The 16,064-nt window shown below is 43.5% G+C and overlaps 1 protein-coding gene across 1 annotated transcript; it reads left to right on the top strand.

Moving 5' to 3' along the window:
- Nucleotides 1-722: 722 nt before the first annotated feature.
- Nucleotides 723-15,173, top strand: LOC131097076 (beta-1,4-galactosyltransferase 3-like). The gene is made up of 6 exons (XM_058045781.1): nucleotides 723-1,276; nucleotides 8,072-8,307; nucleotides 9,889-10,079; nucleotides 10,700-10,822; nucleotides 13,523-13,627; nucleotides 14,533-15,173. The coding sequence occupies exons 1-6, from the start codon at nucleotides 1,033-1,035 to the stop codon at nucleotides 14,672-14,674; spliced, it is 1,041 nt and encodes a 346-aa protein (XP_057901764.1). The 5' UTR covers nucleotides 723-1,032; the 3' UTR covers nucleotides 14,675-15,173.
- Nucleotides 15,174-16,064: the final 891 nt, after the last annotated feature.

The raw sequence follows: 16,064 nt of genomic DNA, 5'->3' as shown, positions 1-16,064 counted from the left end.
CAAACGCGGCCAACACAAACTGTTCTTCGTAGCCGTGTAGGAATTTAATATCTGTAAAATGTCTTTTCCTCTAAGAAAAAGCAGGCACATAAGAGCAGACAAATGACTGACAGCACAATCTAAGCCCCACCTTTTTTCAAAATCAGCCAGAGAAGAGAGGGGCATAAAAGCTTAAATTTTTCAGGGCAGCATGGCCATGGCAGGAGGCCTCCTACAGCGGCCAGACTGCTGTGGTCTCTTTAGGCACTGGCTGAGGTGTATCCATTCCACAGAATCACCCAATCAATCAGTTTGGAAAAGACCTCTGTGATAATATTGAGTCCGGCCTATGACCGAACACCGCCACGGCAACCAGCCCATGGCACTGAGGGCCACGCCCAGTCTTTCCTTACACACCTCCAGGGACGGAGATTCCGCCACCTCCCTGGGCAGTCCATTGCAATGTCTAAATTTCCATTCATCTCTGCCTGACCAGTTTAATAGCCAATTTAAAGTGGAGACAGCAGTCGGGGTCTCGTCTCACCGACGAGAAAGACACGGGGTGCAGTTCAGCAGCCACCCCATCCTTCTCCCTCCTCGGCCGCTGACGGAGGGGGGAAAGATGACTACATCTCCCAGCATGCTGAGCGGCAGCACGGCCCGGCCAGGGGCCCGCCCTGCCCCGCCGTGCATTCTGGGAGCTGTAGTCTCGCCGGAAGGCGGGCGGGGGAGGGCGGGCGCTGCGCCTGTGCCACAGCGAGCCCGTGCCGCTGCCCCGGGGCTCCGAGCGGGCTGGCTCTGGCTCGGCCGGCTCGTCCCTTCCTCCAGCCCGCCTGGCTCAGCTTGCACCGCGAAGGGGAGGTCTGGCTCTCGGCGTCCTGATGAAGCCCAGCTAGGGGAGCACGCTGCCGCCTCAGAAAGTTGGAGGAGAAGAAGGAGGGGGAGGAGGAGGAGAAGGTCTGCACAGCGATGTAGCCCTGAGCGTGGAACGGCAGCCCCTGGAAGGCACTTCAGCTCCTCGCCGCCCTGATCCTGGAGCATGGGCTAAAAACTATGTTCCTCTCCCGTATGGAAAATCATTGTTTCCTGCTGTTTGTGTTTGTCTTCCAAGCAATATTTATCCTGATCCTCTACCGAAGCGGACCTTCGCGTGTGTTCCGCGGGTTTGTAGAGGCGCCTCAGGTGGTGGTGGTGGATTACTCGAAGCCCCACGATGTGTACACAAACCTCAGCTTGTTCACCCGGGCTCCCAGTGAGGACACCATGCCCTACTGCTCAGCGCAGTCCCCAGTCCTGGGTAGGTATGAACCTCCAAAAACCCTGGAAAGGTGGTTTGAAAGAACCTCCTTCTTAACCCTGAAGGTGCCATAAATGTAAGTTGTATCTTCTACAAACTTTGAAACAGGTGTGCCGGTGTACTTACGCTGCCAAAATTCTCTCCTGTTAACAACCCGTGTTGTTTTACCGCTTGTGCGGGGAAAAGTGTTTTACTGGCCTACAAATTTCCAATATTGAGAGTTTGGTTACACAGATGTCAAGATTGTAGAGCAAAAGCGAAAACAGTGCATGGTGATAATATCAAGTTAGTAATGCTTTTTTGTTTTTTTTTTTTTTTTTTTTTCTTGGCAGTCTTGTGTAAAGTGACCCAACAATTTAGAAACTGCATAATATTGACTTCTGACTTTAACGCCTTGATTCTTTGTCTTAAGCCTTATATCAAATCTGTAGTTCAATATAAATTGATTAAATTGACTTGAAATCAGCTTAAGGAGGATGTATGAGGATGGCACCTTGCCTTTCATGGTGATCTTCTAGTCTATGATTGTTACACATCCTTTAGGCTTAGAAACTTCTTTGTTAGACTTAAAAATCTGGTCACAGGTTAATTTGTATTCACAGTAGGACCAAACCAGAGCTGATCCAAGAAGCAGCATTCATCCAGCTGTTGCAGTACTAAAACAGTTGAGAAATTTTAAGTCAGTACAAAGTCAAACCAGGTGTATAAAGCAGGTGTGTTTCCAGTAAAGTGGTGGTGCTGCTCAGGCAGTAGTGAATCCCTTTGACTCAGCCAGCCATGAATGGATTCATTTCCATCAGCATGCACTTACAGCTGGTTTGGGCCATCACCTTCTTAGAGTACCGTGTGGTAAGTTACTCTTGTCAGCTTTTTCCATACTACACAGGTTTCTGCATGTCTAAATGTTGTCTACACCTAGCCCTTAGCCTTGGACTGCTGTTCTAGGAAAGCTGATCACTGCACATGGAGTCCATTAGGAGCAAATGGTTGACCTTGGTTCACGTGGAAGCTCTGTGGGAAGCCAGTGCTCTCATGTCAGGTTGCTTACTTAGGTTGGAGAGCTCTGCTGGGACCCTTTGGATGAGCCTGCTCAGGCTGCAACTTTTGTAATGGTGCTTGTTCTTTTGAGATGTTTTCTTCCTTCCCCTGTTGCTTGCAGTTAAACTAAGTACACACAGTGTGTATGATGAAAGTGTAAGATAGCTTTGGGTGTGTGTTTCAGCATTTCCCGTAGAAATGGCTCTACCAACTCCTGAAGTCCTGGTAGCACAGAGCCTTTTTGCACAGGTGCTGGTGTCGTGGTCTCAGTGCACTGCAGCCCATTCAGTTCTGGGGAGCTACAATTCCTTTTTTCAGGCTGAATTGTTTTATTTGAAAATGCACAGCAGAAATGTGACTGCACCTAGTTTGTGTCCACTACTGATGAAAATCCTCTCTCCTAAAGAGTCAAATGAGACAGCTTTAGTGTCAAAAAGAAAGAACCAAACAATTCTGCAGCTTGCCTGCAAACCATCAGATAAGTAAAAGCAGTGACATGTATGGAGGAGGCGGACACAGAGTAAAATTACACTAATCTGTGCTCTTAGAGCTGGGAAATCTTTTGAAGAACTCCTCCTCTGCCCATCACTGAGAGTGCTTAGAGCAGGGCATGGTCCTGGAGGCGGTACTTCAGAGCTAAAATGGAAACATGATGTTAGTCACAGACAGAAACAAACAGCAAGCTGTCTGGGAGGAAAAAAAGCCAACCATGAGCAAAGTAACTGTGTAAGCTTTGCTGTATGAAAATACTGAGCTGAGCATATGAACCATTGTTGAAGTGAAACACAAGTAATTTGGAGCACTGGTACAAATTCAGCTTCAGAAAAATGAGGTCTCTGCTACTGCTTAACTTTTACTCAGTGGTATTTTCCTGGAAATATAGGATGTAAATTACTGCTTCTATCTCTGCATGCCAGCCTCTTCTGGGTGTTTTGCTTTTTTCTTAGCTGAGAAGCATGCTGTTTTGTGAGGGAGTTGTCCCTTGTTTTATATGTGATGGGCACATATGAATTGAGATAAATACTTTATAAATGTCTTGAATATTTGTTGCCATCATCTCTCACGAGACTGATGTTTCTTGGAAGCATTATATTGCAGAGAGCAATGCCTTTTAATATTAATTTCATAAACTCTATTAAATGAGATTTCAAATCAATTCTTGAGGACTCAGCCTCCTGCTCAGAGCTGGTAATAAGTCACAGTGCCCACTCTAAAGTGTGTTAAAGTACCTGGAAGGATGCCAAATGGCTTAAATGGTTTCTGCATCAGGGCTTTTATGAAGTGCAGCACTTTTTCCATTTATATATGTAGTAGATCATTTTGATAACTGTATGAATGTTAATCAGCTTGCAGCTCATCTGTCTGTTTCCTGTCTCCTGAATCTGCAGCAACTTGGTTCTTCCAGGGCTGTGAAGTAAGAATTGAAGTGTAATTGCTAATCATCTCTGCCTTGGAGGAACTAGACTCCTGCTGACTAGTGGTGCTTTTAAACACCTAGTGGTGTCCACTGAACATTTTGTGACCAAGAACTTGAAAAGCATTGCAGGTATTCAGTGTCTTCACTAATATAGTGAATAAATTACTTGAGTTCCCTCAGAAGTTAAAGTTTCTACACAAATAACCCATTGCCTGTTTCTTCCTCCTCTGTTTTTAGAAAAAGTGAAGTGCTTATATGCCAGGGTTATACTTCGTTAAACATAACTAAATAGCTTTTAAATTCAAAATCTGACTTTCTCACATTGCATGCAAGTTACCTTGCTTCAGTTCATCTTTTCCACTCACAAAGAAAAAGTTTGGTGCTAGAAGATTTGGCTGTATTGTATTATTTCTGGTTTGGTTTAAAGGGGTACCTTCCTTCGTGCATGGCACGTGCTGAATAAGTTGATGTGGCCCTCGAGGACTTTAATAGTTGAAAGTTCTGTCTGTAAGTTTGCTGTTTATAATTTGCTCATGCTATGGAAGGATTTTTCCCAAGCCTTTCTTATATTAGTTACTGCCTTTCACTCCCATCTGTCATAACCTTTTCATGAGCAGGACCATCTGTTGTATTAAGTAGCTCCTGCTATGTTTTCTAATGCTGCCAGAGTTTCTCCTCTTGGATTGAAAGAGAAATAAAGAAGTGGCAGTGCTAATGCTGAGATTTATTTTCAGGTGCCATTGAGGCAGCCTTGTATTCTATCATTAGAAACTGATGCTTAAATGAAAGCTGTTGGTCTGATTTTTTATTTTTTCCCCAAGCACTGGTAGAATTACAGAAATATGACTGTTCATGTAGTGTGTGGTGCTGCAGTATCTGAGTGCAGCATTCACCTATGCTACTGTTCCTGTCTGTTCATCTTGTGTAAGTTCTGGTTATTCTCATTGGGCTTGGTGGTTACAGCTGCAAACTCTGAGTTCAGAAGTCCTGGAGTTCCTTTCGTAAGGTGGGATAGATATGGCCAAGGTCCATAGGTCCCCTCACAGGGAAATGTGTTGTCTAGGGAGTGAAGCAAGCAGGGAGTGTGCTGTCAGTGGCACTAGCTAACACAGACAGGGAATTGTGAGACCTAACTGTACACTGAAGTTTCATATTCATTAAACACCCTCTGTGTGATGGTACAGGCACAGAAACATCTTTGGAACCATGACAAAATTGGCCATGGAAAAATTGCTTGGACACTTCAGGGTGTTGATTCTGTACCCTGCCTCAACAGTGATCCTGTGCTTCCTAGTATGTGTAAGATGGTTTTTTCCTCCTTTTCCAAGGCTGTGCTTTGGCAGTTTTATTTATCCCTCTTTGGTCCAGCCTGCAAGTGCTCTGTTCACATTTGGGAATTAATTGGATTGGATTGCATTAGCCTTTTGTTAGTTGGACAGCAGGGAGACATGAGAGCCGGAATGTAGCTTGTAGCCAAGGAGTGTAGGGCAGCCAGAGGTTTTGGGGATGTAAGTCACACGCCTTTTTTTTTTCTTCCTTCCCTTGGCATATTCCAGATTGAGTTTCTGAGCTGATTTTTTTTGAGGTCTGGAGCCAGGCAGCGTAGGAGAACAGAGTATCTTGAAAAACCTGGAAAATACAAATGTTACACGCCTGGAATGCTTGGGTATGGAAGGAGGGAACAGGAGTGAAGCTATTCACATTGTCCTGCTCATGCCTTTACATTCAAATTAAGGTCTTATTTTTTCTGGGATTTGAAGATTGTTGCTGCAGAATCTTATTCTGCAATTGTTTTACAGAAAACAAAACCTTGCCTTCGTGGGAGAATAAAAGGGATTAATTCCCTTTATTATTTTTTCTTTAGAGCAATGATCTATAGTTGAAATCCCTGAATACTTCTTTAGCAAGCTCCAGTTGTCATCAAATCAGTGGTTAATGGTGCTTTAGGTTGAAAGATCTGATAATCAGGGAGTCCATTAATCTAAACAGCAACAGAAACTACAGGTTGATAACATTGTTGGACTGAAAGGTGGGAGTCTTAAGGGTGGAAAGCGAAGCTGCCTGCACAGAGGTAGAAAATAACCTCATGAAATGTTCACTGTAAATGTGACCTAGGTTCACAGCCCTCACAATGATTCTCTGAAGAACCGCTCTTCTGTTTTGGGTACAAATATATGGCAGTGTACTCTGCTTTCCTGCTGCGGGTAATGCAGTGAAAATCAAATTCTCCTGTATTTTAAGTAGTTGGAGAAGGACTGAAAAGTGATGTTTAAGACTCAGCTATTGCAAAATCTTGCTGACAAACAGAAGTCAGGCTTTCTTTTTAAAAACAAACCAACCAACAGAAACCAATGAAAACCCACACAGTAAGATTCAGACCAGACATTTTTGACAGCATGAGAAATGGGATGAGTGGCTCTTCAGACTGACCTTCAGGAAATGCCATTTGTGTGTTCCTTGAGGGAGGAAAGGAGACACTTATCAAATACAGGTTTGCCCATCAGAAATGTGAGGTGTACCAGCTTCCTCATAGTAGCAAAATGTTCCCTGGTTCAGAATGGACACTTTGAATTTTAGGGCAAATTTACTCATTAAGCATGTTACTGCTCTAAAAATCCTGCAACCAACCCAAAACCAATGAACCAAGCAAACCCCAAAAACCCAAACCCCCAAAACCAGTGGAGGGATGTTGCTTCTTTCTGTGTCAGTTAAACAGGATGTGGATGTGGGCAGGCTCAATTTTTTTGTTTGTTTTTGTTAGAATTGTAGCAGAGATTTGAATGTAGGATGGACTGAAGGAAGCATAATCTGGACTCACTTGCTTATTTAGTCGTAAAACATACCTGTACCTTCTGCTCAAATGAAAGCTCCTAAACACTAGGCCTAAATGTTTGCTTTCTCTCTCCCATGCTTCATTATCAGAAGGTTTTTGAGAGAATTATTTATTTCAGTGGTTTAAGAGGGAGTCTCACTTAGAAGATACTAAAACCTTGATTTAGGACAGCCATAGTGTTAATTATCAGCTTGGAAAGAAAAGAAAATCTTGTTTATAGCTATTAAAAAAAAAAACCACCACCAGCTACAAACTTGCCTTGCACACTTTTGTTGAAAAAATGATTTTGCCTTTGGTAACATGGCCTGCAAAGAATTTTTTAATAGAACTGTCATTTGAAATCGCCAGCTTCTAATTATGATTTGGGTGAAAGTTTTTTCCTAGTTCATTTAAGCATTGGATGGTAATCTTGTTCTGCATCTGTGTATTATTTTCTTAAAAGTTCACAGTTGTAGAAAACCATTAAGACACACTGATTTCTATATAAATACAAGTTTTCTGCTGCTTCTGGAAGCTTTTCTCACAACCCAGGAGTACAGGCATTTAGATAATTGTAGAATTTGTTTATTTATACTGTAACAATGAGGCTTGTGTTAAAATGGGCATTGACACTTTATATGGATTCTTTTTCACTTATGACTTGTCAGTATTTTTCCATCTGAAGAATGGAAGAATTCATGTAAAAATGCAGATTTTTTTATAATTAGGCAATAACTCTTGAAGATATCCAGTATATTTTGTATTTTAAAAAGAGGTGCTGAGTAGAACAACAACCATGTATAGTTTCTTTTGCTATCCTGTGCCTGTTCCTGAAAATATAATATCTTTCTTCTTTCTCAGGTCTGTCATCTGCTTCTCCCAGATTTTGAAGTACTGCCTGCTTATCAAAGTGTATAAAATGAAATAATATAGCAAATTCAGCTATTGTGGCATGTGATTGTAACATCAAATTGAACTTGAAATGCTTTTAAAGGTAGAACTGACATTTTCTAAGCATTTCTATTCATCCAGGCTTCAAACTGTTTCTCCCCTGACCTGCTGAATATCCACTTGCACATCTTTGTCCTTGAATCTCTTCTGAAAGAGGCCTAGAGAAATTTTCCAAATGGGTAGCAAAAGCAGATGTGTCTGTTCATCTTGAATAATTTTCAGCGCTGTTTCTTTCAGCGAATCCACTTACTCAAGGATCTCATCTAAGCAGCGCCGGGCTGTAGCAGGCAGGCAGTCCCAGGGAGCAGCAGCTGTGCCGCAGCCCAGTGGGGCTTGCTGGCCATGCCCAGGCTCGGCATGCCTGGCAGGTGGTGTGTGTGTGTCCCCTGGTGCTGAGCTGGCCAGCAGGCAGCAGTGAAATTCATCCCTGAGCCACACCTGCGTGGGTGTTGTTAACTCTCCTCTGGTGGGGCTGCTGTCTGAAGGAGCAAACATGGGTAGCTGATCTCATAGGTCTGAAAAAAGATAGATCACTGATGTCTCTCCTGCTGATTCTTTTTTCTGTCTCTCCTTACAGTTGGTCCATTAACCATCACCTTCAATGTGCTCCCTAGTGAAAGGATGATCATAAAAAGAAATCCTTTTGTTCAGTCTGGTGGCCACTACAGGCCACCTCACTGCTTTGCCCGCTACAAATCCGCCATCCTCGTGGCCTACAGGAACCAGGAGAAGAAACTCCGCCACCTTCTCTACTACATCCATCCCTTCCTGCAGCGCCAGCAGCTCAGCTACACCATCTACCTGATCCAGCAGGTAAATCCAAGTCTAATGTGCCTGCTGGGAGCCCAGCCACACCACTTAAGGGCTGGGTTCTGAAGAAGAAATGTGACTCTTGTGATGTGGAAATGGTGTTTTATGCATGGGCTGGGAGGAGGTCAGATAGCTGTCCTGCCTCCATGACTCCTAGTGACTGAAATAATGTACCACTTGTCAAGATCATCCTTCTGGTATTATTTGGTTCTGTTGTGGTTTTGTTGTGGTTTTTTTTGTTTTTTTTTTTCCTGGGGGTATAAATTTGTCACTAAGTGGTTGTGCTGGTTTGAAAGTAAACCAGCAGGAGTAATGAACTGCCAGACAATCACCTTGAGAAAGATTTCAGATCGGAATTACAACTTAATAGAAAGATTACAATAAATGCATTAATACAAAAACACTGGCTTTAAGTGACAGCCTGTCCCCCTGTTGGTCAGGATGGTGGTCACAGCCTGATTAAGTGATGGCTGCAGTGTTGAAAACGGTGGTCCTGTGGAAGGTCTGGTCCTCCTCTGGGTCCCTTGAGCAGTGATGGTGTCCCAAGTCCCCAAATCGAGATGATATGTGGTCAGGTTCAGGTGGTACCTCCCAGGGCAGGGAGTTTCACAATGGAATGATGTAGTCCTATGAGGGACAGAATATTTTTGGAGTCCTTGGTGGTTGTTGCCAGGTGTTCTGCTGGTGCCGTTGAGTTCATGATGGCCCCTTAGCGGAGACCCTTCAGGATGGGTGGGACTGCTGCTTTACCGGAGGGAGGTACCACAGCTGAGTGTGAAGAGAAGGAAACACTACCCTGCCTCACAGGGCTGCCTCTTTTTTCCTTATGTAACACCCAGCTGTATCCTGAGGGGTGGCTGTGCACTGGGCAGCTGCTGCAAGCGACCCTTCTTTAAGAGTTTGTCTGAAAATGATATAGAGGAAAGTAGAGTTTGGTTACACCCCGCAGCTTTCCTTTTCTAACCCAGGGCAGTTGTAACTTTTGTTTTCCTCTTTCTGAGATTTGCATGTGGTTTGTCTGTAGCTTCAGTGTGACTGCTGAGCAGAATGTGGAGACTGAATGCTGGAGTGAAGCTGGATATTTTTAGTCTGTGTCACATACAAACATGTGGCTTGGCAGGGCAGTCTGTGCAGGTCAAGCAGCCTTTTGTACCTGACATGGACTGGTGGTGCAAAAGATCAGTGGCAAGGGAGCAAGTTTTGGATTCATCAGTTAAAACCAATAGTTTATTGGGAGGGCAAAGAAGCTTTTTGTTTGACCAAGATCTTTTTCTGATTTGTAAGTTTTAGTAAACAGTAGTCAGGGCAAAAGTGTTGCTGTACAACTGTTTACCTGAGGAATGGCTTATGGATGGATCTCTTGAGAGGTGCCAACAGTGCAAGGCCCCTGACACAGCAAAGCTGACAATTGTTGAGAATGTTGTGGAGAGGGTGGGTGACATTTTCAAAGCTGGGAGCATGGAATTTGCAGCCAGTATTGATTCATTCATTTGAATAAGGCTTTTTGACTAAAACAAATTTTAACTGAGCTATCTTACAACATCTGTGTCGTTTTGGTGAAGAAATGTAGGTTTTCTTTTCCAGGTAGGGACTGGTTCATTTAACCGAGCAAAGCTGCTCAATGTTGGTGTCCGGGAGGCCATGAAGGATGAAGAGTGGGACTGCCTTGTCCTGCATGACATTGACCTGGTGCCTGAGAATGATTATAACCTGTACATTTGTGATGAATATTATCCCAAGCACATGGCCAGTGCCATAGATAAGTTTCAGTACACGTAAGTGCCTCCATTTGCTTTCTGTGGATATATTCCAGTTGCTTCACTTCCAGTTAGAAAGTATGGGAAAGGGTGGGAACAGTGAAAGACACAAACTTAATGAGGTTTTCTGTGTGTTAGTTTTGCAGCAGTTACTTCCTAGAAAGGGATATTTTTGACCCAAGCATGCAATCTTGAATGTTTCCGTGCCTGTAGTTCCCTGTTCCACAGTTAGCTCAGCTTGGCAAATGACTGGCAGGTTTCTGTTTGACTTTCCTTTAAGAAAAAAAGTATAAGGTGGGAATATTGGATCAGGTGGAATATGATGTGCTCGGATACAGGTACTTTAAACTGATCCAAGATACAAACTTTGAAACCAGCTTTACTTTGGTCAATTTTGGGGGAACGTGGTGAGAAACATTGAGGGGAATGGAACATGATGGGAATTACACTGGGTTTACTGTTTTGGGGTTTGGCATTGTCATGAGAGTGCCTGCAAGTATGCAATTAATGTATGTGTGACTTGGATCACACTGTTAGTTGTGGAGGACAGGCATTACCTTCAATAGTGAACTCTGGTTTTTGGTGGTTGGGTTTTTTTGGAGGGTGGTGTTTGTTTGCCTGTTTGTTTTCTCTTTTAGTCTGCCATACAAGTCCTTTTTTGGGGGCGTGTCTGCTCTGACTCCAGAACATTACATGAAGATGAATGGGTTTCCCAACACCTACTGGGGCGATGGTGGTGAAAATGATGACATTGCTACAAGGTACCAGTGCACAGGACAGGTTGAAGTGGATCTACGCTGGCAAGTGAAGCATAACAGCACCCTAGGAAAGGAACCAACCACATTGTTCCTTAGTGTGCTTGCAGTACCATTATAATCCCAAATGCTGTTGCTATTGGGAATGCTTTATGTCAGGAAATGGTCAGAACCTATGAATCCAGTCACTGTGTGCTGGGAAAATGAAGCTTTCTCATTTCTGGGGAGCAGAATGTTATTTCACATCCTTGTGCCTTCAGTGCAAGGGGTTATAACCACTTGTAGTTGACAAGTGCCTCCACTGATGTTGACAGCCCCAAGGGAGGGAAGGAATCTGCAAGCTTGAGGAATAAGAAGGTGCTTAACTAATTCTCAGACAGTTGGGAATTTAAGTTAAGTGCATTTAGGCTGCTCCAAGTGTTACCTAATCACTGACACTTGGGATTAAGGAGCAGAAGGAATTCTATCTTTTGTCTGCAGTGCTGGGTGATGGAGGAGCCTGTGTACCAGCGTGAGTCAGTGACAGCAAGAGCTGATGGTTTTTCTTGTACTTTGGTTGCCTTGGCAGCAGCATTCTATAGATGAGTTTAGTTCCAGGTGCTCTGCCTAATGTGAATTCTTCAAGTACAGAATCATGGCTGCAGCTTCTTTATTCAGCTTTGGAATTGCACTGTGCACCTTCCTGCGCACCATCCAGCACTGAGGCAGGCTCATGGGGAGTTTATAAAAGTAAAATGACCATGGAAGCCTTTGTTATTTTTGTCTTGCGTAACGTGACAAGTTACAGGGTTTTTTTCAAAGCAGCATTCATCTGGGAATTGAAAGCCAGATTTTCTAATATAGAATTCCTCCTTTGCCTTTCAGAGAAAGCCAACTAAAAGGTTGTATGGTTGTTTAGAGAGTCAGCATTTATGAAAGGAACAGAATGCCAGGAAAATAGATCTTTATATCAAGTACTACAATGCTGGGTCTATTCAGCTGCTCTTAGTATAGCTTAGGCATCTAATTTGGTTTTTGGTACCCAGGGTAGAGTCATGCCAGTTATGCATAGGAGTGCACTTCTTTGAAGAGAATCCTGGAAGGCAAGTGAATTCTATAGCTCCCAGAATAGCCCTTTCTGGAAGGGAATTAGAGCCTATGTTTTCAGAGAAAACTTACACTAATGATTAGCAATGTTTTGGCCCAGAGATACATGGGGGCTGTGGACAATGCCTGTTAATGATTTATTCACATTCTGAAGTCTCAGCCTGCAGAAGTTAGGAATGAGCTGGCTGTTCTTCAGTGACCAGCTGGGATCTGGATTCTGGGAGTAGCTCAAGCACTTCTTACCATGTATCAAAAAAATAATGCATCTGTTTTTTTTGACATTTCAGTATCCAGTTTTCAAAAATTCTGTGCAAAGATGATTTTTTTTCTGGGATATTGCTTATTGAAAAGCAGAGTTAATGAAAAAAACTGCCAGCTGCTCTTATAGTTGCCAGACTGCAGTACTCTCCAGTACAAGTTGTAGCAAATACCAGAAGAAAACACTATTCTAATTGGAGCCACTCATGTGTTAACATTTTCAACTACAGGAAGGTCTCTTGGACTCTTCTTACCAGTAAATGAATGTATTAACAATTCAGTTTTAGTCTTATTTGCAATGCAAAAAACTGTGACAGCAAAGCTAGTTTAGTGTTCTTGCTTTTTTGTCTCTTTATGGTTGAATGTGCCATAAGCTTATGTTCAGAAAAAAAGAAACTGTCTAAAACTCCATGTGAAATAATGGAACTATAACACTGTCAGTGAAGTGTTATAATCATCTGGTCGCTCTAGCCTGACAAATATTTTCAATTCTGTGGCCTTTCAGCTTCATAACATTCCTGCTGTATCAGATCCCAATGGAACGCAGTCAAATGCTGCAAACATGCCAGTTAGATAACCTCAACTGAGCAAACATTCATTCTTACATTCACAGGAATTTTCTCTGCCTGAGGGCTGTCCTGTGATAACAGAGGTGTGGTAGCACTAGTGGAGGTTTAGCTAGCACTGTTGAAGGCACTTTTTATTGGCATAGTAACATAGGTGCTGTCAGCAGTGGGCTGTGAGTTGCTTGAAAGTCACCCAGAATGCTGGGCTTAGAAGCTCTGTTCTGGAATTCTGAGCCTTCAGTTCCTCTTCTCTTATCTAACTGTACTGCAGCTGAGTTTACATATGTTTGTCTGGTGCCTGTATTTATCCCTAATCTTTTATGAACCAGTCTAATCAGGCCATCTGAATGAATGGCACTTCTCAAAGAAGAGAGGCTTAATCTGGTTTTGAAACTCAGGACTGGCTTCCTTTCAGAAACTGCAAGTTTGAGGTCTTTTTTTTTTTTTCTTTTCCCTTAAAGTTTAGGTGATGGACCTCTAGGCAGCAAAAGCTGCACTCCTAGGAGGAAGTGGAATGATGCTCATTTTTCAGAGTCAGGGGAACTGCTCTTGAATGCTCTGTATGCTGATGTTCATTCCCTGCTTGCTCTAATCCCCTTGTGCCCTGTCAAAGTGCACTGCAGCTGGGAGCTTTCTAGCCCAAGCCTGGCCTAGAGCCTGCTAGAGAAGGTCATGTGGCCCTGTGCTGCTTCTGCACTTTGTTTTTATTGCATTAGCACTGAAAATCATCTCTGACCATAAGCCTGGAAGTGGCATCTCTATACCCAAGCAAACACTTTTGTATGTTGTTTTACAGGATTCACTTGGCAGGAATGAAAATAGTCCGGACATCCCCTCACATTGGCCGCTACCGAGTGATGGACTACAAGGAAGAGACAGAGATCCCAGATCCTTGGAGGAGGTACGTGGTGGGGCTGGGGGCTGCTCTGGGCCTTGGGACAGCTTGGCTCTTGCTGTCACCTTCCCCAGCACGGGCTGCATATGCCTCATGTCACTGCTGCTTTTTCTGCTTTAGGAAGGCTGTTTAAAAGCAGCCCCCAGTCAGTTTCAACTGAATCATTCAGCTCCTGTCTTCACACTTGAAGGGTTTCTCCTAGTTTCCTGCCTTTTCTTCCTATTGTGAAGGACAGATGCCAGCTAGGAAGCTAACACTAGATTTAAACATGTGAAATATAGGGAGTAAAACTTAAAGGAAAAAATATTGCCGGTCTTATAAATAGGGAGATTTCAGTTTGAAGGGGCACTGTGTTACAAGTTCCCAATATTAAAAGCTTGCCGTTCAGTCTGTGTGGAGTTACAATGTGCCATTAAAATAGTGGAAAGCAATATTCTAGTTTGAAGACATGAGAAAGGTGCTATGAGAGACTTTATCAAAGACTGTTTTATATAGAAGAGCTGGAGGAGGGTGTTGGGTCAAGTGTGGTGGAGGCTCCTCATACCAGCACTGCAGATCTCTCTGTATCATCTCAAAACTCAGGTTTCCATAACAACCCTGTCAAAAACCTACCTACAGCAGCCTATGTACACCGTGGCTGCAAACTTCTGCCTTGCACTCCCAGGTCTCTCTAAGCTGCTGACAGGTCCTTGGTTTTTGGAGACTCTAGCTGCCACCTCACTGGTCTCCCTCTATGATCAGGGTCCAGTCTGAATTGTCCTCCTTCTTTAGAATACTCAGTGTGAACTCACTCTAATCTGTTCAGTCTGTATCATGGGAAGAACTGTCTCAGGGCTTTTCTCTTTCTTCTGCAGCTTCCGCTGCCAATGTTACCTTCTTTCTTCTAACTGCAGGTCTTCTTTCTCCCTCAGGCCTCCTTCCCAACACAACACCAGAAAAACATGGAAAGCTGATGGAATGAATACATTACAGTTCAGGCTCCTTTCCAGGACTAAGCATCCTCTTTATACCAAGATCACTGTGGACATTGGATATGTTCCCCCATTTTCTTAAGAGACTGAAAACAAAAGCAGAGGTTGGGTGCCACATGGGCATTCAGCCAATCTCTTCCATTTTCCTGTGGCGTCTGCCCCACCTGAGATTTACCCTTTTGCCTTTCCCTTTTCTTCAAACTGTTTCAGATTTAGAAGAGGCTCCAGGAACAGGATATGACAGCTACTAAACAGTCTGTGGCTTACTGTAAAAATAGTCCAAGTCACTGTAAAACTGACCCCTGAGCCATGTCTGTGACAGTAAGCAAATCCAAGCTTTCTGGAACCTTTGTTCAGTAGCTGGACAGCTCTGTCCTGCTTTGTACTTAAGTGTTAATTGGGATGCAAGCCATTCTGTCAGATTGGCCTCTGACAGGTTGTATTTTGAGAAGGTGTTGAAGCCATTTACTGTTCTATAAATATCTTTTGTAAATTTGAGTATAAATGGAGTTATGTGTTTGGCTGAACAGTTTTATAGAATACTGAATGAGAGTGTAATAAAAGAGAAAGTTGCCCTGAAACCAGGCAAACCAGAGTTTAAATCCCTGATTTTTTTTCTGACCTGAACCACAACTGTTGAAATTGTTTTATTGTAGCTGCAAGTAATGCAGACTGAGTGGGACCTGAGGCTGTCACCTAAGTCTAACCTCCTGCTCAGAGCAGGGAAATTAATCTACTGCTACAGCTGTTGCTCAGACATTAGGTATCACTGAATGCTGAGCTGTCTTCAATATAAAATACTGGTGAGAAATTAAATATTAGTTTTTCCTTGAGGTCAAACATGTCAACAGTGGAGCTGTGACCCTGCAGGAAAGCATTTGTACTTACCTGACTGTGAGACTGACACAGTCAGCCCAAACCCTTGCCCTTGCTGTAAACTTACTTTCTCTGCCAACTGAGTCTGTAGCACTGCCTGCCAGGTCCAGTTATTTTGAGAGTGTGACACAGGGTATCTTGGCTTGTTCCTTGAAGATACAAAAACTCCTTCATCACTGAAAAGCTGCATCCATGCCACTGTACTTACAAACATCTAGTTTCACTCTTCTCCACAATTGGAATAATGTCCTAAAAGAAACTCTCCCAAGCCTGCCTTCACATCAACATGTAAAGACAGTTAAATACAATGTAGTAGGTCCAGTGCTCTAATCAAGACTTCTGCTCAAATCCAGCAGCACAGTGGAACAGCTGGTTACTTAAGCAAGACTCACAGATGACGATGGCCTGGGTCACACTCTGCTAACAGTGTGGCCCAAAGCATTAAAATTAGTGGAGTGGAATTTCTCCCCCTCCAACAGAGCTGGCTACTGCCTTTCCTTCCCCATCCCTGCAGAGTAACAGGGATCCTGCTGCAGAATGAGACTGATCACTGCCACAGGACATGTCCCCCTCAGCAGGGGACATTGTGGTGTGAA

The sequence above is a fragment of the Melospiza georgiana genome, chromosome 2, assembly GCF_028018845.1.
Source record: "Melospiza georgiana isolate bMelGeo1 chromosome 2, bMelGeo1.pri, whole genome shotgun sequence".
Taxonomy (NCBI): domain Eukaryota; kingdom Metazoa; phylum Chordata; class Aves; order Passeriformes; family Passerellidae; genus Melospiza; species Melospiza georgiana.
The sequence above is the reverse complement of the archived record's forward strand: the minus strand, read 5'-3'. Positions and strand labels throughout refer to the sequence as shown.